Consider the following 26,537-nt stretch of genomic DNA (forward strand, 5'->3'; position numbering starts at 1 on the left):
GAAATCTATTGCACTAGTTGTTATAATAAGAGTACACGAGATTTCCCTGAAAATGAATATAGCAATTCATAAAATCAGAGGATCTACTTTGTGTTTATATAATAAGGGTGGGATTTTTAAAAGTGATTGTTGCTGGCCTAACCAAGTCACCATTGAAGTCAATGGGAGTTGTACCACAGCCTTCCATTGAAGCAGTTAGGCCAATGCACAACACTGTTGAAATCTTACCCTAAATACACACAACTCACCTTCTTTCTGCTATTTTCTCTTTATTTCTTAGATGTTCCTGACCCACCAGAAGAGCTGCTTCTCTCAGAAAAACAGAACAGAAGTGTTAGATTATCCTGGAAAGCAGGAGACAGTCACAACAGTCCCATTTATGGTATGAAGGATTCTAGTACCATAGTCTTGCATTTATTTTGTCCTTTATTATGTCATTACCAGTAGAATAAACAAATAAGGTTCATATACATCCTTAATGGTTTTTATTTTTGAAGTACCTTTGTTATAAATTTTGTTTTCTTCTGTACTTGCCATTGAATTTATATGGGCTTTAATTCAGAGTTATGCTTTTGGTATTATCTTTCTCATTTTTATTTTTCCCCTTCCAGAGTCCATTGTAGAATTTGAAGCAAATCGTTGGGAGCCTGGGAAGTGGCAGGAACTCATAAGAATCCCAGGGAACAACACAACCGTTGTTTTATCATTGGCTCCTTATATAAGTTACCAGTTCCGTGTTATATCCATTAATGGTGTTGGAAGAAGCAAGGCTAGCGCATCATCAACACGCTATGAAACACCTCCCACTGGTAAATACTGTCATCTCATTTCCTGGCTGTATATGTTCTAGACTAACGTTCAATCCAATTTGTTCCATGAGGGTTTGAAATCAGACAGGATTGCTTTCAGCCCAGTTTAAGTGATCTGGGACCAAATTTTTATACTCCTGCAAACCTGAACACCTTATTCCATGATTTGTCCCACTGAAGCCAAATGGGGTCTCTCTGAAGATGTAGTTATATTCTATAGTCTCTGAAAGAGAAAGAGGCCAGAGCTGTGACCCACACCAGCCAGAAGAGCTGGTACCCTGTGAAAGGGAGCATATGCCACACATTTGCCAAGGGTGGCACAGTAGCAGTGCTCTTCTGCACCCTCAAACTCTGGAGGACAGCTTACTAAGTCAGGCACAATGGTCCAGGGGCTTCAGCTGGTTCTGTTCCTTAAAGCCACAATATAGCCCTTTTATATGCAAGCAGTAACTAGATAGGATCTTTAGCAAGTTTTATGGTGAGCCTCCCAGCAGCTCTGAACTTGTCACACATCTCCATTCACAACACATTTCTCATTGTAACACAAAATGACTGGTTCCTGAAAGTACTTGCAGAGGCCAGCTGTTCAGCATTGCATAGTAATTTGCATTGCCCAGGCTTTATTTTTGCTTTAGGTTTTGTTTTTGTTTTTTTACGTAACTCGTCTCAGCTTCTTCCACAGTTTTTCAGCTCTGTGTCACACATTAATGATACACCTTCTGTTTTTCATTCCCAACAGGGGGAATGTCTCTTCAGAATAATCCCCCTACATCTGGTACTCTGAAATCCAAAAAGTCAGTTTAGAGATATCAACTAAAACTAACCAAGAAGGCTGCTCAAGATCAAACCATATAAACTACGTATTTGTTCACTAACCCTCTGTTATGTCAAGTAATTATGTTTAATCATGGGTTCTTTATTTACGTGTTGGTTAGTTGCAACAAAGCCAATTCATTTCAAGTAAGGAAATTATCCTGGCACTTTCCACATCTATCTGGTTGTTTTGTGAAGATGTAGGGCATAGGGGAAGAGGGGAAAAAAGACAGGATTAATGAAGGACAGATGGTGTAAACTAATTTTATTCGTTCTACTGTTATAGCTCCAGACAAGAACCCAGAAAACATCCGAGTCGAAGCTCCTGAACCAAATGAAATGGTTATGAAATGGGAGGTAATTTAAAAATTCCTATCAGTGATACTGTATGTGAAATTTCTCCTTTCAAGCTGAAGATCCTGAAGCATTACTGAAGTTATCAGGATCATGTTAAGAGAGTACCCGCATTTTCAATATGGGTTTAATGGGTTTCTTCCTGCTATCTGTCTTCTAGTCGTCATTAGTAACTCCATGGATTAAATCCAAGGACCAATGAAGTCAAGGGCAAAGCTCCTATTCACTTCAATGGGGCAAGGATTTATTTCCTCCTTCTACCATTCAAAAATACATTTTTGATACCTGTGTGACAAATGCTGTGGAAAAATGTAAGAAGGCCTGTAATACACAAGTGTGTAGTGGAGAGAAGAAATCCCATATATAGCAAGAGCTGGAGAAGGTCATTAGTGCAAATGTTAAAAGAATCTATAGAAGTATTGAGGACAGAATTACAGACTTCAGATTTCCAGAGTGTTTGTCTGTAATTTATGTGCCATCAGTTCAGAGGGATATATTTTCTCTTTAATTCCAAACAAGTTTTAATAATTGTAGAAGGAATGTATTTTGTGTAACTAGAATAGAACACATTTTGCATTGGATTTGGAAAGATTATTTTGCACTCTGGTTCTGGCAGAAACGAACCATACAAATTTCCACAACCTGAATTTTCATTTTAGGTTGGGTTTAGAGTGACCAGATGTCTCGATTTTATAGGGACAATCCCAATTTGGGGGCCTTTTTTTTATATAGGCTCCTATTATCCCTCACCCCCATCCCGATTTTTCATATTCGCTGTCTGGTTAACCTAGTTTGGTGTAGCCCAGAAGTGAATGTGACCCTCTAAGACTATTGACTATTACTTCACTGTGAAACTTCATTGTACAAAATATTCCATAGTCAGTGAGAACAATTCTATGTTTATAAGCAGTTGCATAGAGGCAGCTACCAACACAGACAGCATATGTTGTTGTTAATTATTTGTACTGCTAGCTCGACATAATCTCTGCCCAAAAATCTTACAATCTACAATTCAGTTGTAGCACAACAATTAAAGGTGAGAATGGAGTGGGATTGGATAGGTTTAGATAAATAAGGACAGGGATTCTGGGTTCATTTAGATTACTTTTGGAAACAAATATTTTTATTTAGTTTGCTTCTTGTAGGCTTTGCAGCAGATCTTCTATGCCTGATACATACTGAGTGCTTTATTTCCAGCAGACAAGGGCTGGATATATACACACACTGATTCTACAAAATGATGTTAATCTGCCTAGTTTGGATTAACAGATCAGATGAGCATTAGCAATAGGATTTTCAGTCAAGGCTTTGCAGCATTAAGCAAGATCAAAATAATAGTTGAGTGGGGCTGAAATTTAACCCTAAACTGGAATTTATTTTCCAGCAATAAATTTTATTTTGTTGTTTTCTTTTTCATGCGTTTTAGTCAAAGGGATTTACAAAATTAAATTCCTGTGTGATGCTTTGGCAATTCAATGAAGAAGTCAGAGTGTAAATATTGATGATAATTTTAAACAGTCATGTGCTCCTAAACATTATGCAAAATTGTTAATAAATTACAATTCAATAAATTACATTCTTAGTGCAGTTAATTAAATATTAATTCAAATTAAGTCAATTTAAAATGTGATCCAGCAAATACTTTGAATATGGAGTTCATGTGATTTGTTGGATTGGAGCTGTAGTGTTTTTTTTGTTTTTGTTTTAATGCTTCTTATATATGGAAAAAAATGTTGATTGAATTCTTAACATTTTTGTGACTTATATACATTACAATTAAATTCTAAAAGTAGTTTGACTTATAAAAACACATTGTTCAAGTCTAGATCTGAGCAAAATTTTTTGCACAAAACTTTTTTTGACAAAAAATACAAATTTGGCGACACTGAAACATTTAATGAATTCCTGTTAATTTTGCCAAATTGTTTTGGTCGTAAAGGTAACCTAAAAAAATTCTGAAAAAAAAAATGTTTTTATTTTGATTTTTTTCTAAAGGAAACATTTTGATTTTTTTAGATAAAAATGAATTTTCCTTTCAAAAACATTTTAAAATGGTCAAAACTGAAATATTTGAATTTAATGAAATATTTTTTGTTCAACCTATTCTGTTCAACATGTGGTTCTACCACAAACATTGTTTTAAAAAGTGTTTTGGAAGTGCCAGTGACCCGTCCCCCCTTTCCCCCCCCCCAAAAAAAAATCAATGTTATTTTCCCAGCTCTATTCAAACCCAACCCATGTTGGTTTGTTACCATATGATGGCTATATGATGGTCTATGTAAAATGAGTCTAGTGCAGTAGTGGGCAACGTGCAGCTCATGGGCCACATGCAGCCCCTCAGGGGAATCATCTGGCGGGCTCCCAGAGTATTTGTTTACATTTATATGGCCACCCACAACTCCCAGTGGCTGCGGTTTGCCGTTCCCGGCCAATGAGAGCTGCGGGAAGCCTGGCCTCTGCTTCCCGCAGCTCCCATTGGCCAAGAATAGTGAACCATGGCCACTAGGGGCTGCGGGCAGCCATGCAAATGTAAACAAATGGTCTGGTGGCCTGCCAGCAGAGTACCCTGATGGGCCGCAGGTTGCCCGCCGGTGGTCTAGTAAGCTGAGTGATTAAATCCAGTTCGCAGGTATCCACATCATAAGGCTCAGAACTGGTAGTCTTACTGGCAATCTTGACAAAGAACAGCTATGACCAATCTGATTGTAAGGCCTCTACCATTGCCCCATCATTTATTCATCTCCTCAGATACACTTCCCCACAACTGAAGTAAATGGCATGCTTTCCATTGACTTCAAAGGCTGCTAGAACAAATCCTAAAGGGCTTTGCGACTGAACTAGCCTATCAATAAGGGTGAACACCTCAACTTTTTGATGAAAAATGGCTTGTTTTTTGTAAATGAAAATGTTCTGTGAAACTTTTCATCTCTTCCTAAATTTTCTGATTTTAAACCAAAAAACAATCAACAACTGAAAAAAAATGCTATAAAAATTGAAAAGATTTTATGGAAAACAAACAAACCATTTCTTTCTAAAATGTCTAGGGGCCACCAAATGAAATTAATGGGCAGCAGGTTTAAAACAAATAAAAGGAAGTTCTTCTTCACACAGCGCACAGTCAACCTGTGGAACTCCTTGCCTGAGGAGGTTGTGAAGGCTTGGACTAAAAGAGAACTAGATAAATTGATGGAGGTTAAGTCCATTAATGGCTGTTAGCCAGGATGGGTCAGGAATAGTGTCCTTAGCCTTTGTTTGTCAGAGGGTGGGGATGGACAGCAGAAGAGAGATCACTTGATCATTACCTGTTAGGTTCACTCCCTGTGGGGCACCTGGCATTGGCCACTGTTGGTAGGCAGGATACTGGTCTGGATGGACCTTTGGTCTGACCCAATATGGCCATTCTTATGTTCTAATCTAAATTTTAATGACCCTACTTGTTGTGCTACATAAAAATTTGATATACTTTGTGTTTTACTTGTAATGAAGATTACATATATTTATATTACCATAAAACTAAGAAAACTTGCAGCAAAACCTGTTAGTGCATTCTATATGTAGAAAGATATGCTGTAGTAATTAACCTGTTTTAAATCCAGCTGTTGTTCCCCCATGCTGTTCTAAAAATTATAACGCTTTTCCTACAGCCGTATTAAAAATAACATGACAGGGGAAGGTAATTTTTTTCTCTCAAAATATTCTAGTGTATGGCTTCAAAATTATTCTCCACTTAATCTGCCATTTTATGATTATGGCAACAAAGGCAGATCAGTATCTCTTTAACTTCCTTTGTAGCCATTGAAACCCATGGAGCAAAATGGACCAGGACTGGAGTACAAAGTCAGCTGGCGACAGCAGGGAGTCGAGACAGACTGGAACGAAGAAACCGTGAAAAAACATTCCTTGACATTGAGGAATACGCCTACCTTTGTGCCTTATGATATCAAAGTCCAAGCTGTAAACAATTATGGATCTGGTCCTGAACCAAATGTTACCACTGGATATTCAGGAGAGGATAGTAAGTAACTGAAATATTTTTGTAAAAAATATATGGTGCAGATGATTCTTACATTGCAATATAAATGGATAACAGTTCACAATTAAAAATGCTTAAATGTCACTCACTAGTGATCAGCATGTTGGAATACTAAAAGAAACAGAAGTATTATGTGCCAGTTTCCTTATTATGAATTTTAGCTATCAAGAGCTTCATTTTCAAAAAGGTCAGCTATGCTTGCAAATAAAAAAATGAGTGTACAATTGCTTGCCTAAACTGGCACCTAGTCATGTTTAACATTAAGCACTTTACTAACCCCAATGACTTCAGAAGGACTATGAATATGCTTAAAATTAAGTATGTGCTTATGTACTTTGCTGGACTGGGGCCTAACCCATTCTCCTCAAACTACAGGGAGTAAAATACTTTACAGGTAGATGCACATATTCAGTTTGTGGGCATTTGAGAATTAAAACAGAGCATACAGACCATTCAGATTTTGCATGCCTCTTCAGTACACCTGTAGTGTAGAGTATCCAAAGGCTGCAAGAAAGAGGATGGCTATGGCTCCTTGACACAGTTTACAGAATGGGCCAGCCACACTGAGGAAAACAGGTGGCACTATCTTTAAGAATCCCCCCCCTAAACATTGAGGAATGTGACAACACTAGTGTTTCCAAGTAATGGCGCAGCCCTGCATGTGCAGTCGACACCTCAGTATATTTTACATTCCATATTTTGAGTACATTTTTGTCCATGATACCAACACACCTAATCCTTTCTGCATCATGCAAGAAACAAGAGTACTTTCTCGTGAAATGACCTTCACAATCATCCCTTTCAAACTGGATCTATTTGTCCTGCTTCTAATATGTACAGTTTGCAGCCACACCAATATTCCACACAGTATTTTTGCTTTTTATGGAAACTACTCTCACAATTGCGAGAAACAGAGTCCCTGATTTTTAAAAGGGTCCCAAACCGGTCTTTAATTTTGCAAGTGCAACGTTGATCTTTCAAATAACTGAGGATCCAGTTTTGTTCCTGTCATAATTGGAGGCCAGTTCTCAAAGTCAGGTGCATCATTGACAACAAGGTTCTTTCCAATGTCTGTACTGTGTCTTTCTTCTTAAATGACTGCCTTGATACAAGCAACCAGCATTTGTGCTACAAACATCTGTTCATAGATTTGAAGCCCCTAAGGGACTGTTATGATGTTTGCCTCAGTTTCCCACATAAGCTTATTTGATACTTTTTTTGTAATATCAGCATCAGCCTATGATACCAACAATCTGCCTGTACCTGCCAATCCCTCACACCACAGTGCTCTTCAGTAATCATGTTCCTCCAGTGAACACTAATGCAAAAATGACAGCACTAGTGCTGGGTCAAAGCTGATGGAGTTAATACAAACATGCTACTGGCTACTGTAAGACTGTGGAAGTCCCTGCTACAATATCTAGACTATTAGACAATAGCCCTTCCAATTCCCCCTGACACTATATCCTAATTTTTTCTCCCCTCTGTTGTTTATAGAATCAATGTATAAAAGACATTGGGAGGATTTATATTCCCCAGCTGCAATGATGAAAAGCCAAGATTTCCTTCAGTAGGCAACCCAGTTAAGCAAGAGCAGCAAAAAATCTTTTTAGGATTTAGGGATTTAAATCAATGAGGGAGTAAACACCAATGTAGCCAGCTAGCATAGGGAGCCAAGATTCCCTGATACAAATGACAAATGCCCAGTGCATTAGTCATTAGCAGCAGGGCCTGAGGACTGCTGGCAAGCAAAAGTTAGAAGTGTCTACAAATGTACATGTTTCAGATTTTGCAGCTTAATCTTATTATGTAAAGTCAGTCAGTTTTCATCCCATGTCTGAAACCTTCAAGTTGTTTTCCTAACAGCAAAATGGATGGATAGCTTGAATGGCCTACAAAAAGGCCTGCAAGAGATTAGCCAACTGAGACAACTGTTTACTTTATCACTTATTCAAATGGATAAACAACCAAAATCCTTCTTTAATCCATCATGCTATGCACTAGCCACTGCTGAACTGAATTATCTTATAGATGTTAGTCCAGGGCTGTTCCTCCAGCCTCTCTACTCTGACTCCCTCTTGACATGAACTTAGTCTGTGCCTAGCCCCAATAGGTGCTATAAAAGCCACCAATTATCATCATCATAACATTAACTAACCCTCAATTAGGTTTTGTTTACGGATTCCGCTGAATGACCTGTTCTAAGTAGATGAGTTATTAATGTTTGGAAAATAGCTCTTTTACATGGCCAGCGATTTTTGTCATATTTCATTTTTCTGATAGCTTAATTTAAACTGACACTGTAAACACTTACTACTGGGAGTCTCAATGAGACTGTTTGTGGTAGTAAGCAATAACCATCTCCTATTTTCTGGTAGTGAGTGTGGGGGTAGGGACGTGGTTTTTCATGGTCACAATATTAACACTGGATAACATATCATCTGGTAGATAGTGACAGTAAATAAAAGGGAGATTTCTCTGTGTGTGTTCAGTTTCACTTGCAATGTGCTTTCTATGGACCTGATCCTGTATCCACTGATGTGGCATTGACTCTAGGTCTAGTTATTTCAGGTGCTGGAGTAGATTTCTTGAGGTTCTATGGTGATTAAAACCCTACTCTTCAACCAGTTGATTTAATTGTAAAAGAAAATTGCTTAAAGAAAGAACTCTAACACCTCATTCAAAAAAACAATCTTAATCACAATATTTTTTTTTATCCTCACTGGTACAGAGGTGATGGCCGCCATTTGGAACTGAACTGGGGAAATCTCCAGACTTAAAAGCATGAGTCTATAACTTGAGGCAGGCTGGGTAGTTGGGGGACACTATGATCTTGTCTACACTTGTCTACCTTTTCTGTGGCGTGTAGGATATGTATACCTACACAGCACAGTGAAAGGAAGGCTACATCCACACTGCCTGCAGTGTGTAGCTAGACGTGACTATGAAAGACACCAACATGGGGGAGGCAGTGAGGAAAGACTCTGGGGAGCTGCCAAAGACTTTTCCCTCTGCCAGAGACTTTCACTGTGGCAGGGAAAGATTTCAGCACTCCCTGCAGCTGGAGACTTTCTCTGTTGTGGGGAAAGGCTCTGACAACAGGGAGGCCATGGGACACAACACTGCTAAAAATAGCAATGTAGAAATCAGAGGCAGTGCTTTGGCATGTAGAGACCCATATAAGGTGCACACACCAGATTTCAGGCATGTAGGGCTCTCTACCATACTCATCATCTGTGCTGCTATTTGTACTCATGCTAGCTGGGCATGCAGTGTCTGTACTTTATATGCCACCATAAGTGTAGAGCTACTCTTTGAAAATAAATCCTAGAGCGTATTCTTAATATGTTACACCTACGTATTTATAGTTCCAGATGCTGCTCCTTCAAGTGTAATGGTGGAAGTGATGAATAGTACACTAGTTAAAGCGATCTGGTCTGGCATTCCAAGAGACCGCGTTCATGGACACTTAAAAGGATATAAGGTTATCTTCATTTATTCTTTAAACAATCCAATGTCTTTTCATGCTATGTTAGGTGAATCCTGTTTAAGTTTAAAGTAATTGCTGTGGGGGGGTTGGGGGAAATCAATGCAGTGTTCATCCCCATGGAACTTGATCTGTTACAGAATTACCCTTCTCAATACAGGTCATTTGGTGGAAAACAAGGAGTTTGCTGGATGGAAAACAACATCGCCCAGACAAACACTTCCTAATATTTACAGGAGACAGAAACTATGGCATGATTCCTGGTCTAGAGCCATTTAGTGAATTTCACTTAACCGTTCTGGCTTTCAATGCAAAAGGAGCTGGTCCTGAAAGCTCTCCAACCATATTCCAAACTCCAGAAGGAGGTAAGAAAAATTAAAATATGGGGATGGAAGAAATTAAACAAACATCTTCCTTGAAACCAGACCAATTAATCCCACTAAGAACTCTGTGTGACTCTAAATTATTATGCTGGCATAAAAAAGCATTTAATACAATTATCCAACAGAAGGGTCCAAGTCTATGCAGTAAATGGGAATTAACAAGGCTGAGGACTCTCAGAAGGTGTTTAGCAAGCATCTTGCTGATCAGATCCTAAGCATCTAACATATGTTGACTGAGAATGGAGAATTGTACATATTGGATGAAGTTATACGCCATACTAACAGGAATGTATGGAGACTGAGCTGCTAAAATATGATCTACATTCAGTGAAACTAAGCTAATTCCTATGTTTTCCAGTCCCTGAACAGCCACATTTTCTAAGAATACTAAACTTTGATAAGGATTCTGTCACTTTGTCATGGGGTCTTCCCAGAAAACCAAATGGCTTCCTTACTGGCTACACTTTGCAATATCAGATAAGTAAGTACATGTTCTCCTTTGATGTAGACTTTTAGCAAATAGGTCATATTTAAATCAAACATTATTTTAATATAAAGTTATTTAAAATAGACCGTAACTTAAAACTAATCCTTTTAAAATTTAAGTAACATATTGTTCAGCAAAGAAAAAATGTTCCAAAATTACAGATGTTAGTTTAGCCTACTGGGGGCAGGCCAATTCCATTTTCCAGGGAAAAAGGATTTCAGCATATTTTTTCCCCATCTAGATAAGCTCAAAGTGCAATCATGATACATTCAGACTCTCAGACTAATCAAATCATGTAATAAATGTTTTCAAATTCACAGACAGTTAACCCAATAGTTAAATAGTGCAGAGAAAATGTATAGCTGTTTTTAGAAATGCACCTGACTTTTCAAAGAAGAAATAATTTGTGGTGATAATGCATGAGTCATGTGCATAGGCTTAGAATCTTTAAACACACATAGTTGGTACAGCTGGGCAAATAATGCAAACTTTTTTTTGGTGAATATTTATTCAGATTTTTTAATGATTTCACTTCAGCAAATGCTCTCCTCCTGTTTGTAAAAACCCTTCATTTAGAGTCAGGGTAATTACTGCTGAGTCATGTGATCAAGTGGGTCCAGTGATGTGTAACCAGGATATCAAAGAAATAGAAATGTTTCTTTGGGGCCAGAAGAAGCTAAGGAGATAGAACAGATATGGTCCTGAAGCAGCCAAGCTCAGGGAGGAAAGTTTATGTTGAATTATTGATTATGAGTTACCAGTACAGCCAAACACTGGGGGTAAGTTTGGATATTAATTCAGTGTATTCTGCTGAGGATGGAGTGGGCATACAACACACGTCGCCAAAAAACGTGTTTGTTGTGAACTTTTTGCTCAGCACCGATCCTTACTAAGGCAACTGCACTCTTACTTTTGTAGTACTTTTATAGGGATTGGATGCTCTCCATTTTTGGAGAGGGCCAACTATGGGTGTTCAAAAGGCCATTCCTTATATAGCAGCCAGCTACAATACTTCCTGCAAGCACCTCATAAACTTACATCATGGCTGCAGGCCTACCAAAGTTTAAGGACTTAGGTAATATGCATTTAGCGTTCTAGACAAACATTTTGCATAGCTCTAAAAGTCAGGCCTTTCTCTTTTTTCAGTAACTAAACCTCTAGAATCATAGAGCCTTTTCAACTATCATAATACCCAATCATTTAGTTGATTGATTTAGACATGGTAAATCCCATTTGAAGACTCACTAATGTATCAGGGTAGTAAGATACACATTTATTTAAAGTGCCCTCCTTCCTACTTACTGTAAACTGCATCTTTTCCATCAGCTTTCTTGACACATTCGCATTTTGGTAACATTTAGCTGCCATGCCTGACTGAACTCTGTTGTTTCTCTTTCAGTAAATGAGACAGATGAGATTGGAGGACTGAATGACGTCAATATTACAAACCCTTCGACTTTCAGCTGGAGGTTTTCAAATCTGAGCTCCAGCACCAAGTATAAATTCTATGTGAGGGCCTGTACTATAAAAGGCTGTGGAAAACCAATCACAGAAGAAGGACTAACAATAACAGAAGGCAGTAAGTTAATGGGGGTATAATTTAATTATGAGTTTTAATGATAATGGAAAATCCATTGAAAATATTCCAGCTTTGACATTTTCCTCTCTAATTAGAGGAAATTGTTTGCTTTTAAATTTGATTTGCCTTAGCACAATCAATGAACTTCTAAATGTAGGAACCCAGGTACTCCAAAAACAAAAAAAATTTAGCCATTCCACGTCACTAAACAGCAGTTTCAACTAGCCAATCATCTTAGCTGATTTTTACCAAAACTAGCAGCTTGCATTTAGTAACCACTAACAGGAAGTTGGAGAACAACAAAAATCTGTGTTCAATAATATTATATGGCCGTATTCTCCCCTTAAATGGACATTTTGGATTCCGAGAAATATTAATGGAAGCCATGTGTTGTCATTTGAGGGCAGAATTTGGAAATCCCGTAAATGAAGATTAACATAAGGCTAACAGTAGTGCACTTACTCCATAAATAGCATTATTTCCCCATGAACTAACCCAGTGAAATACTTTTGTAGTCTGCTTGCTGTCGTCCTCATAGACTCACAGACTTTGAGGTCAGAAGGGACCATTATGATCATCTAGTCTGACCTCCTGCACAATGCAAGCCACAGAATCTCACCCATCCACTTCTATAACAAACCCCTAACCTATGTCTGAGTTATTGAAGTCCTCAAATTGTGGTTTGAAGACCTCAAGCTGCAGAGAATCCTCCAGCAAGTGACCCATGCCCCATGCAAGAAAATTAAAAGAAACAAGCCAGACTGTCTCATCCAACTGAAATAAAATCCACTGTGCTCGGCAACTCTGAAAGTTCTACTATACCAATAAACAAGTTCCTAGATATTAATCAACAATGATTGTTTTTGACATACCACAGCAAAGGACGAAGAGAATATGATAAACAGAAATGGCCTGGCGTCATGATTTTTAACACTGATGACATATTGTAACCATGTAACTTAATATCTTAGCTGACTTGCACCCTGCATAGTCTTTTCAGGTGCTGAAGCCAAAGCACAGTTCCTGGCAAAAAATGATCCAGTCCACAGTAGTGGTTAAGACCACATCTGTGAAACAGAGACACCCCATCTCCTTTTGTCTTCTTCCACATGAATTTAATCCTTAATGTCCTTAATGAATGTTTATGCATAAAGACCTGGTTGTGCATGTGATACCTCTCAGAATCCTTCCTAATCTATGCATGGATCTAAAGACACATTTTCCACTTTTGCGTCCCATACGGAATGTCAAAGATTGCCTTCCCAATGATGAAATCAGCAGCTCTCTCTCTCACACGTACGTACGTATGTATGTACGTACGTCCTTGGACTTCAGAAAATCTCCAGTCATACTTGCAATCTGTGAGAAATTATTTCCATGAATCAACCTACCCAGACCAGAGTGCCGTATCCAAATCTGGGTCCAGGATTCCATATCTAATTAATTCCACACATAAACATATTCCCTTGCTCATGAAATCATTCAGGAAAGTTCTTAGGATATCAGCAGATACCAAGGTACAAAATATTCTATTATTCTCCGTTTGTAGTTCATGTGGACTCCCATCATCAAAACTGCTTGAATGATAATGCTGCCCTCCCAAACCCAATACCTGATAGGTAAGGTTTTCTATCACAGACCAGTACTTATTTCATTTAAGTGAGCAGACTCGCCCTAGCCTGGGTTATTCTGCCACATTCTTTCCCTCAGGTAACTGGCTGTGGTTATATACTATACTAATCAGAAGGCTGAATTGATGTCTTTTCACTGACCTAAGTCAAGCCCACCATACATGCATATGTCCTCCAAAACCACTGTACTGTGCAGCTATATTAGGGCAATGCAGAATCTGGCACTATATTAATAAAGGGCCTGTATTTCCAGCATCTTTTTTGTGCCCCCTGTTTATTATACTGTTAAGGGAAGTGTGACTTTTTTGCTGCCAGATGAGATTAATGGCTAAATTGAAAAAGATAACTTTAGAAATCAGATTAAAATGGGTTAGACTTTTGTTTTTGACAACAAAATGTGTGTGTGTGTATATGTGTGTGTGTGTATATATATATATATATATATATATATATAATTTTATTTTAATTTGAGCCCAGAAAAATACAGTCCTACTTCATTAGCCATTTATTCTTGTATTCTTTTGCTGAGATCAGGAGTCCTCCATTTAGGATGTTGTTAATTTACACAGCCTTGTGTAACATGCTAGGTTTTAAAAGGATATTTGTTGGTGACGCTGTCAGTAACATATGGCTAGGAAACATGATAAATAGAAATTTTGACATTTAATTTTCCCCATGTTTTCCTTCTTTTCTTTCAAAAGATTTTGTTGGCAATGGCAGCAAGGGATTCTACTAAAAGTCAGAGCAGCAGATTGCACATCAAATAGAACAGCATAATCTCTGTAAATTCTAAGGGTCCTAAACTGCTGTTACTTTTGTGCCCTATTCCACAAATTTTTCAAGTAATTTAAATGAGAGCCACCTAACAGTACCAATGTCCATCCTTAGATACAGCTCTGCAGCTTACACTGAAATCCCAGAGGAATTTTATGCAATTATCTGAAGGCGAAATTGGTCCAGACTCATTTAAAGTATGCAAAATCTATGCCCTTTGGCTGAGAAACACGTTTCTGTGCTTTCTCATTTTTTTGAGGTTAGGAATGGAGGGCATGCAAAATACAAAGAGGGTGATAAAATGTGTAACTATCTCAATTAAACAAGTTACGCAGTCTCTCAAGAAATGGAGTGTTTTCAAAAGTCAAGGCATATCAGTTAAAGTTGCCCAGATTTAAAGTGGCAGATTGAAAGTGTGGTTCTACTGTGGAATGAGACTCCATAAAATAACATCACAGGCTCCGGTTTTATTTTGTCTCTGTGATTCCCATATTCAATGTGCTCCATTTTCAAAGAAAAAAGATGCACCTCTCTTATCTATTTTAGGGCTTCTATAGCTCCCATTACTCTACCATACCCAGCTGTCACAGGCTACATTGTGGGCTTTGTAAAATACACTGTCCCAGAGAAATACAGATATCTGGGTGGGTTGTGGATACGTATTCTGTCATGTTTGGCTCCTGGCATATTTGACCTGACTTTATAATAGCTGTATTAAAGTAAATACTCGTTTGTTTTCCATTATATCTGAAAACCATTGAATTTATGCATTTTAATCTCAGGGGAGTAGGTTGTGCAGGTTGTCCTGTAAGGAATGGCAGGTCCCCAATGTTTCTTCATTCCATGGTGAACTTCTGCATCACAGCACACAGGGAAGTGGGAAATGAACAGGCTGGGCTGGGGAAGGAAAATCTTCTGTGTTATCCTTCAATGGGCTAGAGCTTTCTGTAGTCATTGCATGTCCTGGTGTGGAGAGAATTCCCCATCAGCCCAGAGCCGCCTTGAGTCAGAAGGAGCCATTTCTTGATAGTTCCTTTAAAATTTGGTTCTCCTCTGCAATGTGTGTGTCTAGGGTCAAGTCCAGTACTATTAACCAATGGTCTATAAGGAGCAGGCCCCAAATGTAACCCCCCATTCATACCCTGCATGTCACTACCCTTACAGCAATAGCACTAAGAACTAAATCCAGTATGTAATATACAGTCAATAGAGGGGAAGATTTCTTAAATCAGCATTCTAACTGAAATGAATATTTAGTGGCAAAACCCAGCTGAGATACAAGTGGTTGTACAGGTGGTTGATAAAACACTGTGCAGAACTTGAGCCTACTGAATTGCATGGAAAGGTCATGGGGAACCACAGGGAACACTCCCTTTGCACAAAAGCTCAGATTAAGGCCTTTCATGACTAGAAAAAGATGACTCACAGTTGCACTTGAAATTAATCATAGAATATCATGGTTGGAAAGGATCTCAGGAGGTCATCTAGTCCAACGCCCTGCTCAAAGCAGGACCCACCTCAACTAAATCATCCCAGCCATTTGTCAAGCCTGATCTTAAAAACCTCTTAGGAAGGAGATTCTACCACCTCCCTTGGTAACCCATTCCAGTGCTTCTCCTAGTGAATTTTTTTCCCTAATATCCAACCTAAACCTCCCCCACTGCAACTTGAGACCATTACTCCTCGTTCTGTAATCTGCCATCACTAAGAACAGTCTAGGTCCATCCTCTTTCGAAACACTTTCAGGTAGCTGAAAGTGGCTATCAAATCCCTCCTCATTCTTCTCTTTTGCAGACTAAACAATCCCAGTTCCCTCAGCCTCTCCTCATAAGTCATGTGCTCCAGCCCCTTAATCATCTCTGTTGCCCTCTGCTGGACTCTTTCCAATTTTTCCACATCCTTCTTGTTGTGCGGGGCTCAAATCTGGACATAGTACTCCAGATGAGGCCTCACCAATGTCGAATAGAGGGGAATGATCACGTCCCTCAATCTGCTGGCAATTCCCCTACTTATATAGCCCAAAATTCTGTTAGCCTTCTTGGCAACAAGGGCACACTGTTGACTCATATCCAGCTTCCCATCCACTGTAACCCCTAGGTCCTTTTCTACAGAAATCCTTTTCCCAATGCTTTTGGGTTGCCATGGGTTCTCGAGTTTCTTTTTCGGTCACCTAGAGAAATGATTCAATCAGTCATAATAGAGTTAGAGAGTTTTTTTGAGGGAAGGGGCAGGAGGGAGGTTAGATGTAAAACAGGGATCATTTTGATCTGAGAATTTTTACTAATGGTGAAAATTACTGCCGCTCTGTAACATTTGCATTACATTGCAGAATAAATTTTTAAAAAAGTAAAGTTTCAAAGTTGAATTATATTTTCAGTTTGATGTTAAAATGAATGATTGGAGATTAGCAAATTGTGATTTAGGATCAGCAGTTTTTTCTCTGCTGTGATAATTGTGAATTTAGATATAGACTTTATAGATTTAATATTGTTTAGCTTTTAGCTTTTTTTTGTATTTTAGAGAGAGTTGATTAAATATTATGGGCTTATCTCAGGCTTAACTCCATGAAAGAATGTGGCTGTCTCTTTTTAGAAAATGATTATTATTTCTACCTTTTTTATTCATGTAGCATTTCTTAAACTGCCCCAAAAACATTGACAGAAGAAAACCTGATGATCAATATTGCTATACGTGTAATTAGCCACCTGAAATGATATGTAACATAACACTAATATATATTTTAAAAGGAAAGAAAATCTTACAAAAATAGAACTAAATCCCCCTCTGATATCCTGGCATCTGACTCAACAATCTTTGTTGCCAATTTTTATACTATCCAGAGCTACCAGTGATTTGCAGCATTGACAAGATACAGAATTATGTATTTTACAATGATTACTGTATACAAAAATCCAAATGTTAATGAAAAATCCATGCACATGAAACAGTAACTATTGCTATAATTTTCAAAGGAGCCTAAGGAAGTTACATGTTCCAATCTCATTATAATTCAGTGACAACTGGGCACCTACTTCCCTTGGGCTTTATGTAAAATCCCAGCCTGAGAATACTAACCCTTATGCTATCTCTCAAGATCATGATAGTAGCTTTTCATAACATAAGGTGTGATCCTATTCAATTCTCTTTTGCCACCCAACAGTCTGAAAGACTAAAAACACAGTTTTCTTAGCCGTACAGAATAACATCCTGATGGAGAGAATCGTTTCTTGAACTATGACCAAACTGATTGACAGGCCTTCCCCACTACCCCATCATGTATACAACTCATCAGGCAGCCTTCTGCCCTCTCAAGCCACACTGCTGATCTGCACATGTACTGGGAGCAACTCTGCAAGCCCTGGTGGTACAGAGGAGCTTTTCCTGAACCAGGGCACGGGTGATCATCTACTGCTATTCTAAGCATCACAAGCATTACTTAGTGAATCCTTTGTATAGTTAAATACAATCACACCTCTCCCACCTGTTACAGCCAGTAAAACTGTGGCCAGGAGCAAAAGGTAAACAGAAACAGAAATGGTGGTAAGACAAAATGAGCTGACCTCTCTTCTGTGCTTTGTCCAAAAGTCCAACAACCCAAAAGTCAAGGTGGATGGCCTGGGTGTCAAGCTAAGCAGGATAGCCTACTAATTTTCATCTAATGGATTTTAAGAATATGACGGTAATTGTAAATTACCGGTTAAAAAAAGATCTCTCCCAATCAGCACAAACTACCTCCTGGAATACAAAAGCCCAGAAGGTAGAGTGTAATTATGATGCATATTTATACACTTTTAATAGCCATTCAGCAGAGAAAAACTGATGAAAGTGTAGTTTAACTTTCCATTTATTTCAGGCAGATGTATTTAAACAGGTGGTGTTATAAATAAAAATATTACCTATAATTATAATACAACTGTAAGATTCCCAATCTCTTTTTTTAATAAGTGAGTTTCATAACAGATGTGCTAACTTTTGGAGAACTAGCACTATAGTACGTCTTTAGGGGAGGTTTATCTTGTTTTCCCATTATTCCATAGGCTTCAATAAAAAAAAGTATGTTCCATTGTTCTCATAAATCTCTAAATCCAATAGGAATATTGTAAAATTGCAGTTCAGTGTTTAATGTTCATGTGAATCCCATGATATGGCTGATAAATAGTAGTGGGGAGATGACAAATGCTGGTGGTATATTTTTATTACTAAAGCTTATTTCCTGTATTGTAGATTAAAAACCTAACCTAACTGCTCTCAGTTTTCTGAAGCTAATCTCTGCTGCACATTGACCTTTTAGTATATTGAGCAAACAGTTTCTTACCAGTATATCTTTGTCTCCCACCCCCCACCCTCAGGATTATTCTAGTCCCTCTACCAATCCTTCCCTAGTTACCCATCATTTCTTTTCTATGGGTATTGTACAGTATTTAGTTTTATAATACAGACCAGATTTACATGGAAAGAAATCACACACATGCAATCTCCACTGGACTCCTATCTTACATTTTAGGATACAGAAAATCCTTTATGCAACATTGTGGTGCCAAATATCAAAGGTCCTGCAGAACTCATGGTGTAAAACTTTGTTCCCAATCAGGCCATCCCAATAAGGCAAAACACCCAATCCCTGATCCCGCAAAGCACTTAAACACATGCTTAACTTTAAATAAGTGAGTCATGGCATTAAAGAAATTGACTTCAGCGTGGCCACTCACATGTTTAAAATTATGGACAAGTTTAAGTGCTTTGCAGGCTTATAATCTCAGTGAGTAGAGCTACCAGATCAGACCTATGCTGCATACACACTGGTATATATGACTGCCTTGTCTGGCTGACATCTTTAAGTGTTTTATGGCATTTATTGACCAACAGGATTAACGTTCACATAGAAGAGCTTTATTTCTTGTGACTTTATGGGTAGCTTTTTTATGAAACACATTGTTCTGACATCCTGATTTTACAAAATGTAATTAAAATTTACCTGTAATGTCTTGTTGCTTAATTTGCAGTTTGATTAAAAAATTATAGCTCAGCCTCATGTACCGTAGTTCATTTTGTAAAACGTACCACTAGATGGATTAAGTTATGCTAATACACTGTGCTTCACCATCAGCATTATTCTAATTGAACATGTTCTGTCTGATTCCCAGTGGTCTACTAATTTAACTACTTATTGTAATATATGTATACTTGCCTTGGAAAACATATTATGTACAGCACCTTTAACCATGTCTATTCCACTCTTAATCTCTCTTTCTTTTCCTTCAGCTATCAAGAAGGGCTAATCTCTCAAAGCTTTTTTGTTTGCTTGCTTACCAGTTTCACTAGTAATCAGCATTGCTTTACTGTCCGTGTTATAAGCGCAAATTGGTCAAGCAGTTTTTGAGCTATACTGTATGTATGAGTAACCATAAGATCCCTTTTATTAGCTGACTTTAGAATGCTGGCCAGCTAAATTAAGCAACTGAACAGAAGTAAAAAGGCATATGTTTTAATGCTTTCCTCCAAACTTTGGTGTCTAACGGTAGACCTGGGCACGGTTCTACTGAGGGTCTGATTTGAAAGCCAATTGACATCAATGATTCTGAGCCTTTCTGTAGGCTTTAACGGACTTTGGATCAGGCCCTAAATGTGGGTGCTGTTTTATATTCCTTGTGTAATTTTAGCAAAACTTACTACTTAAAATCCTGAAAGAGAGGAACAGTTATGATTCATTAGTATGACTTATACTATACTGTTTCCAGTATGAGGGCAAATCCTGCTATTTTCACTGGAGTTAATAACAGTTGCTTCCTTTTGCAATTAGCATTAAATGCTTTTTTTTTAAAAGCATACATAATAAACCATTTATCCTGTAGTCCTGGATTCAGGTAAAACAGCTATTCATGTCAAGGAGAGTTCTGAAAGCAAAAGGAGTGCAAGACTGACTTTGTTGGAAATCCACAGGAAAAAAATTAAGTGCAAATACTTTTCATATAAATAAATATCAGTTAGAACATGTAAAGATTGTATATGAAAATCCATTTGAAAGAAAACTTCAGGTATACCTAAAAGAGAGCTTTGTTATAGCTTCAATACAAATGTGAAATAAAGGGGTACAAGAAGATTTATTGTCTAAGGAAAATTTGAGTATAAATTCCAGTGTAATTGTTCATATGAGAGAAGTTAATCTGTTTCAGGATAATATGGGCCTCAATCTTGTCCCATTTACTTCAGTTCAATGGGAGATGGATCAAGCCACAGATTGTGTAAATAAACCCAGGCCGTATTCAGTTGTATATTTTTTTTGATTAAGCATTGATTAGTTAAAGCAGATCTATAGTCCTATATGTCATTCCATCAATATTTACTTTGATCCTTCAAATTTAAAACAAACCCTTCATAAATCTTAGGATTATTTAGTTTGACACTGATTTTATCCTGCAGAATATCAAAGAGCAAATACAGAAAATGCTTTTCTACTTTTTTTTTCTTGTCTACCTTAAAAACTATCCAAAGGCAAATGTTCAACATATCCATGTATGCTGTTTTACTATCACTTGCTATTTAAATAATTTGTAACTGTGCATTTCAGAGTCCTGCTATTGAATTAATAGAATTAATTAATGTGACTTGACTATGTACATTTCATAGGTAAAGGGATCGGGAAGATTTCAGAAGCAGTAAATCCCACCCAAAAGTTTCACCCCATTGAGGCACTTGAGCCCGGAACTGAATATACAGTTCGTCTAGTGACTAAGAATTGGGTTGATAACAATAGCATTTTTGAAGATGTAATTGAGACGAGGGAGAGAGGTGAGATATGAAACCGTTTAGGGTGATAAATCCATTGTGATAAAACAAAATTATTTTATTTTTAATTTTTCAAGAAATATTGACATTACCTATTATGTGGTGCAATGAAAATGAAATCTTAGCCTCTTCTTGCCATTTACTTCAATAGGAGCAGGAACGAGTCCATCATTTTTCAATTTAGCCTTGTATTTTGTCTTCCCAGTAGTAAATAATGACACGTAAATAATTTCCAGTACATATTATTTACAGGTTTTAGCTACTATGCCATTTTAATAGAGTAGGTGCTGTTACGTTTTATGTCTTCAGTGTGGCTAGCTGAGCAGTTTGCATGTATCCTGAACACTTTTAACTCTATTTCTGTCCCAAAACTGCTTGCATGAGAGAGTATCGATTTTCTGTCCAACTTTCCTATTTGGCATTAATCCTCTAAATCCAATACTCCTTTGGAATTACTTATATATGTTATGTTGCAGACACTTTATTTACTTAAATGTGAACGTTATTCCTCATACCTATTATTTATGTCCTGTATTTTTTTCTTTTTTACATTGAAAATGTTAGACTGAAATCAGTAAAGCAGTAAATAGCGATAGTTTGGTGTGATTCAGGTTTAGTTCAAAAATATTAAATGGTGGGGTTTTGGTTAGGATAGTCCATTTTCCTCTCATTAAATGTTTTTACTTCTCTCCTTTTACAAAGCTTATGCCGGCATTTATGAGGGAATTTCCACCCAAGGCTGGTTTATTGGACTGATGTGTGCCATCGCTTTGCTTACCTTAGTGCTGCTAACGATGTGCTTTGTCAAAAGAAATAAAGGAGGAAAATACTCAGGTAAATGACGCTGTTGTCCTTTTTGAGATATTTCGATAATAGCAATCATTCTTCACACAAATAACTTCTTATTTAAGTGGAAATGCCTCAATATTTTGCCTTCAGTCCCCGATGGTTGAACTTATACCAACTGAAATACAAAATTTGTATTTGTGACTTTTAATAAATATAACATTGAGTGAATTTAAAGAAACACTAGCAAATCTTTACTCAGCTGATGAGATTTGGTGCTCCATTTGTAAGAGGTGCAGCACAGAACACTCACTCCAGATGAGGCATTATGATGGCTTTAGCCACCTTTGAACCTTCCTGATCCTAGGCAGCTCCAGGACTCCTTGATGTAATTGAGACAGCCATGGGAGCCTGTCTGAGTTACAACATCCTCCCTGTGTTACTTTGTGTGCTGCTGCACTGTTCAGAATCTCCATGGGGCTGGGATATGGCCCCACTCCTAGTTCTGCTCCCAGAATGCTCGATGACTTGTGAGGGGGTCATTGGGAAGCAGATTGATGGGTGTGCTCTGTACTGCCAGCGTAACACTGACAGACCCTGGATGTTGGTGAGCGAGATTGAACCTGTGACCTCTGGAGCATGAGCCTCTACTGCATGAGCTAAAAGCCGCATGGCTCTTCGCTAAGGCTGTGGAGCAGACTCCTTAATCTCTCTCTAAGTGGTCTCTGTGCCACTAGTAATCTTGTCACTGGTTAACATCTGAATAATTTTTTTCTACTTAGAAAGATAGGGGTTCTATGCCCCAGAGTGACCCTATGGGTTTCATTGTTTTCATTAGTGAGGGTGTTTTACGTGTGATTCAGGAAGCAACTTCTAACAGGGAAGGTTTAGGCCATGATCCTGTGTCACTGAAGTGAGTAGGGGCACCAAGTAGATCATCATATTGATAGATGGTCACTCTTCATCCAGAGTCTCTCACATGGAAATTTTGAGATTATGCCCAGGCAGATTCACCTGTTGTCAGTAGTTTGATATGAATTGTGATTCCTTAAATGTCCTTTGACTAGATCTAGTCTTTGCATTACATGGGTTGTTGGAGCTGCGCAATTAGAAATCTCTGTTCCATTTTTCTCCATATTTTGTATTCCAAATGAAATAATGGGAATATTAGAAATGTGATAAGAGATATGGAAGTGAAAATTAAAGGCTGTGGTAGTTTGGTAGCATTAGACTGGTGGTGGGCAACCTGCGGCCCTCAGGCCACAAGTTGCCCATCAGGGTAATCTGATTGCATGCCACGAGCCATTGTGCTGATGTTAACCATACACAGGCACTGCTCTGTGCAGCTCCCAGTGGCCATGGTTCGCTGTTCCCAGACATCAGGAGCTGCGAGAAATGGTGGATTACCCTGATGGGCCGCAGGTTGCCCACCACTGTATTAGACACTACAATAATTTTCATTATACTCACAGGTTATAATGTTAAATGCTACATATTGCCCCTTACTCAGGTAGGGTTACAATCCAGCCCTATATGTTATTGTTTCACAGTAGTTGTGCTAATATATTTTATTTCATTGAGCACTATACAAACACAGGGGACCATGCTAGGGGATCCAGTTGCAGGACTGGGGCCCTAACTTTTACACACAGGGCCAGATTTTTATAAAATTACTTAAGCTGCCTAATTTCCATTGATTTCAGTGGGGGTTTGGGACCAAAATTCCTTAAAAGATCTTGTCCATATATTTAATAGAGCTGCACATGTTTATTGGACTAAAATCCTCTAATTAGCCTTTTTTTTTGCATGTGCAGTTACCTATTTTATATACCCAGTTATGATATGATAATTGTGTGCCCACGATGATTTTTTTTTTCCAAATCTAACCACAATTAAATTAGCTAGGATAAAAGTAATAGTGACTGTAATATGCCATTCTGTATGTATGTTGATCATCAGCAGAAATCAGGAAGAAATTTCCCACATGGTACTGCACAGTTAGGTTTGTAAAAAAAATTACATGGATTTTACACCTTCCTTGGAAACACCCTGAATTACCCACTGATAGAGACAGGATATTTGACTAGATGCACCTTTAAATCTTTTTTCCAACATGCCAATTTGTAAATTCATATTCCAACTAAATAGTGTCATAATTAAATATACATTATGGTTCCAGGTAGAGCCTGAATTGAACAGGAAAGAAATGTGTTTTAGTAAAAGAAATTGTAGGAGCTACATTTTCAAAGCAATGTACAAGGATTTAGTGGCAAAACTCTGACTAGGGTCCTTGGGAATTAGGCAGCCACTGCATTCTACACCTCTTGAAAACATACTGCTCTCTGCAATGCAAAACACTTAACTACTGTTGTTGCCCTCCAGCTGCAGATAATGATTGACAGATTTCCCATAGAACTTGCCAAAAATAAAAATGATACATGAAACAGCATGGTGAACAGATCTATTCTTTCTTTCATATATACAGTGAAAGAAAAAGAGGATTTGCATCCAGATCCTGAAGCTCAATCAATTAAAGATGAGATCTTTGGGGAATATAGGTAAATATGATCTACTATATCAAATGGGTTTTTTTTCAATATCTTCACAAGTATTTGTTTGATGTGTTTTTATTATAATATGCAAGTAACACTATGTTTTCATTTTCAAAGCAAACCCCATGGGAGTGGATGATAATATGAATGTAAAGATATATCCAGAACACTTTAATCCACCCAAGTTATGATATAGGTAATCTTTGATGGAGCAGTCCTATTTTTCCATCTGTTTCTTATTTAGCACCTTTTACATATATTGTTATATAATATTTATATTAGGCCTAATCCAAAGTCCATTGAAGTCAATGGAAAGACTCTCATTGATTCCAATGGGTTTTGATTGGGCCCTTAGTAACATGAGGGTTGTTCATTCTGCAAAAGAAGAGAAAAATTTAAAAGACAGAAAATAGCAAATAAATATTAGTAAAGTAGTTTCTGTATAAGAAGTAAAATAGTTACACTTGGCTGCATTCAAGACTAATAAGGCTAATTAATTACATTATATATTTACATTACATATGAAAATACATTGTTGTATGAACCATATTGGAATACTGGTTAACTAGCTTTTAAAACACAAATGTTGCTGGCTAAATCCAGTATGTATACTAGATTATTTACAAAGGATAAGGGTTTTTTCCTGCATAATTTCATCTTTATTTAATTTTTAATGCCTTCTAATGGGACAGATATTTAGAAAGGTAAGAATGTCATGTGGTTAGTAACTTTCACCCCCAACTCCAGCTTGTATTTTCTAGAAATACAAATACTGCATTTGGGAAAATGAGCAAGACATATTTTGTATATTGATTATGAAGAGACAAATTTTGGGGCCAGTTACTGACGTCCTTATTCAGTCAACATTACTAATAACTTCAGTAATAGTATGAGCTAAGTCAGAATGGCAGAATTGAACTTTTATGTTACTAGCTTAGAAGCCTAGTCTTGAGCCCAACAATTTGGAAGATTTTTGTAGTATCTACAACCACTTTCTATTTTTCTCTGGTTATTTTTTTTTCATGAAAGATGAAAACATACTTGAGATATCTTTATATCTCCTATTCTAATGACCTTCAGTCCCACTGAAGTCAATAGAGTGAGACTGATTAATGTAAAGTAACAGGCTAGTATCTTTTGATTACCCAACAAAATAGCAGGTGATCTTATGGCAGTACGAGCACCTCCTTATGAGGTCCCTACCAACTTCAACTCCCACAAAGTCAATTGCAGTCAAAAGTGCTGATCACATCTTGGAGGAGATGCTTAAGACTTCAAAGTGCTGGTCTCAGAGGGGCAAATTTGTGGTCTAATGCCTATCCTGAATATCTGGTCTTGGAACAGTCCAATGTGTGACAGTCTCTATATACCATTGGTACGGCGCAAGAGTGAGAAGACAGCTGGGTTATTGAGGCTGTCTGGGCTCCTAGAACTGCAGTGTGAGGGGGTAGCCAGCAGGCAGTGCCATTACATTCACATCTTGAGAGGTAATTTGGTGAAGTTGTGCAGAAGTTACTCAATTTTTATGTGCAACTACAGTAAGTTGGATTCATTTGTTGGTTCTCATTAAATCACTTTAATAGAACCATCTAACTGGAATATCTCAGTCTTGAGCATTTTGTGTTTGGATATGTACATAAGATGATTTACTTCAGATCATCATTGGACATGAGCTTCTTTCTAGGAGGCATAGATATCCTAGAGATGCACATGGACATATTCTATTGTCACTTTCTTCATTGTAAAGCCAGTGGAGCTCCATGGATTTTAGTGGAGTTACCAGGCATACATTGGCATAAATGAGAGTAGGAATGTGTCCCAGTTGCCTAATGTCTTAGGGATTCCAGTTAAACTTGTAACATCATGTCTTTGACTAAAAAATGCTGTTGCTTCTTTGTCCATTTCTAATAGTATAAGAATTTCTAGTAATATTGTTTATATCTTGTGGCAGTTAGGAAACTGCCAGCTTTGTTGAGACAGGAAATGCTGGGCTTTCCAGAATATACAATAATAGGCTCAATGGGATTTCCCATGCCATTTCCACTGGAATACCTTAGTCAGAA

At 37.8% G+C, this 26,537-nt stretch overlaps 2 protein-coding genes across 18 annotated transcripts in view; both read left to right on the top strand.

Moving 5' to 3' along the window:
- LOC127053138 (neural cell adhesion molecule L1-like protein) overlaps nucleotides 1-26,537 on the top strand; it is a 1,307,741-nt gene that overhangs the window by 156,003 nt on the left and 1,125,201 nt on the right. For 13 of the 17 annotated variants that reach the window (XR_007774952.1, XM_050957295.1, XM_050957290.1 and 10 more), the window contains 11 exons: nucleotides 281-382; nucleotides 612-809; nucleotides 1,909-1,979; nucleotides 5,769-5,991; nucleotides 9,378-9,493; nucleotides 9,657-9,861; nucleotides 10,238-10,360; nucleotides 11,766-11,945; nucleotides 20,978-21,139; nucleotides 21,839-21,970; nucleotides 24,408-24,480. Coding sequence is in view for 14 of the 17 variants with exons in the window: in XM_050957295.1 (XP_050813252.1) it covers nucleotides 281-382; nucleotides 612-809; nucleotides 1,909-1,979; nucleotides 5,769-5,991; nucleotides 9,378-9,493; nucleotides 9,657-9,861; nucleotides 10,238-10,360; nucleotides 11,766-11,945; nucleotides 20,978-21,139; nucleotides 21,839-21,970; nucleotides 24,408-24,480 (1,585 nt within the window). In the remaining 3 variants the exon portion in view is untranslated. Of the gene's footprint in view, nucleotides 1-280; nucleotides 383-611; nucleotides 810-1,908; nucleotides 1,980-5,768; nucleotides 5,992-9,377; nucleotides 9,494-9,656; nucleotides 9,862-10,237; nucleotides 10,361-11,765; nucleotides 11,946-20,977; nucleotides 21,140-21,838; nucleotides 21,971-24,407; nucleotides 24,481-24,591; nucleotides 24,689-26,537 lie in introns of all 17 variants that reach the window. The other 4 variants (XM_050957286.1, XM_050957287.1, XR_007774953.1 and 1 more) reach the window with 3 other exon arrangements.
- Nucleotides 1-26,537, top strand: part of LOC127053729 (neural cell adhesion molecule L1-like protein) — a 67,926-nt gene that overhangs the window by 39,368 nt on the left and 2,021 nt on the right. The window contains exons 14-23 of the mRNA XM_050958904.1: nucleotides 281-382; nucleotides 612-809; nucleotides 1,909-1,979; nucleotides 5,769-5,991; nucleotides 9,378-9,493; nucleotides 9,657-9,861; nucleotides 11,766-11,945; nucleotides 20,978-21,139; nucleotides 21,839-21,970; nucleotides 24,408-24,480. Coding sequence (XP_050814861.1) covers nucleotides 281-382; nucleotides 612-809; nucleotides 1,909-1,979; nucleotides 5,769-5,991; nucleotides 9,378-9,493; nucleotides 9,657-9,861; nucleotides 11,766-11,945; nucleotides 20,978-21,139; nucleotides 21,839-21,970; nucleotides 24,408-24,480 — 1,462 coding nt within the window. The remainder of the gene's footprint in view (nucleotides 1-280; nucleotides 383-611; nucleotides 810-1,908; nucleotides 1,980-5,768; nucleotides 5,992-9,377; nucleotides 9,494-9,656; nucleotides 9,862-11,765; nucleotides 11,946-20,977; nucleotides 21,140-21,838; nucleotides 21,971-24,407; nucleotides 24,481-26,537) is intronic.

Source organism: Gopherus flavomarginatus, chromosome 6, assembly GCF_025201925.1.
Source record: "Gopherus flavomarginatus isolate rGopFla2 chromosome 6, rGopFla2.mat.asm, whole genome shotgun sequence".
Taxonomy (NCBI): Eukaryota; Metazoa; Chordata; order Testudines; family Testudinidae; genus Gopherus; species Gopherus flavomarginatus.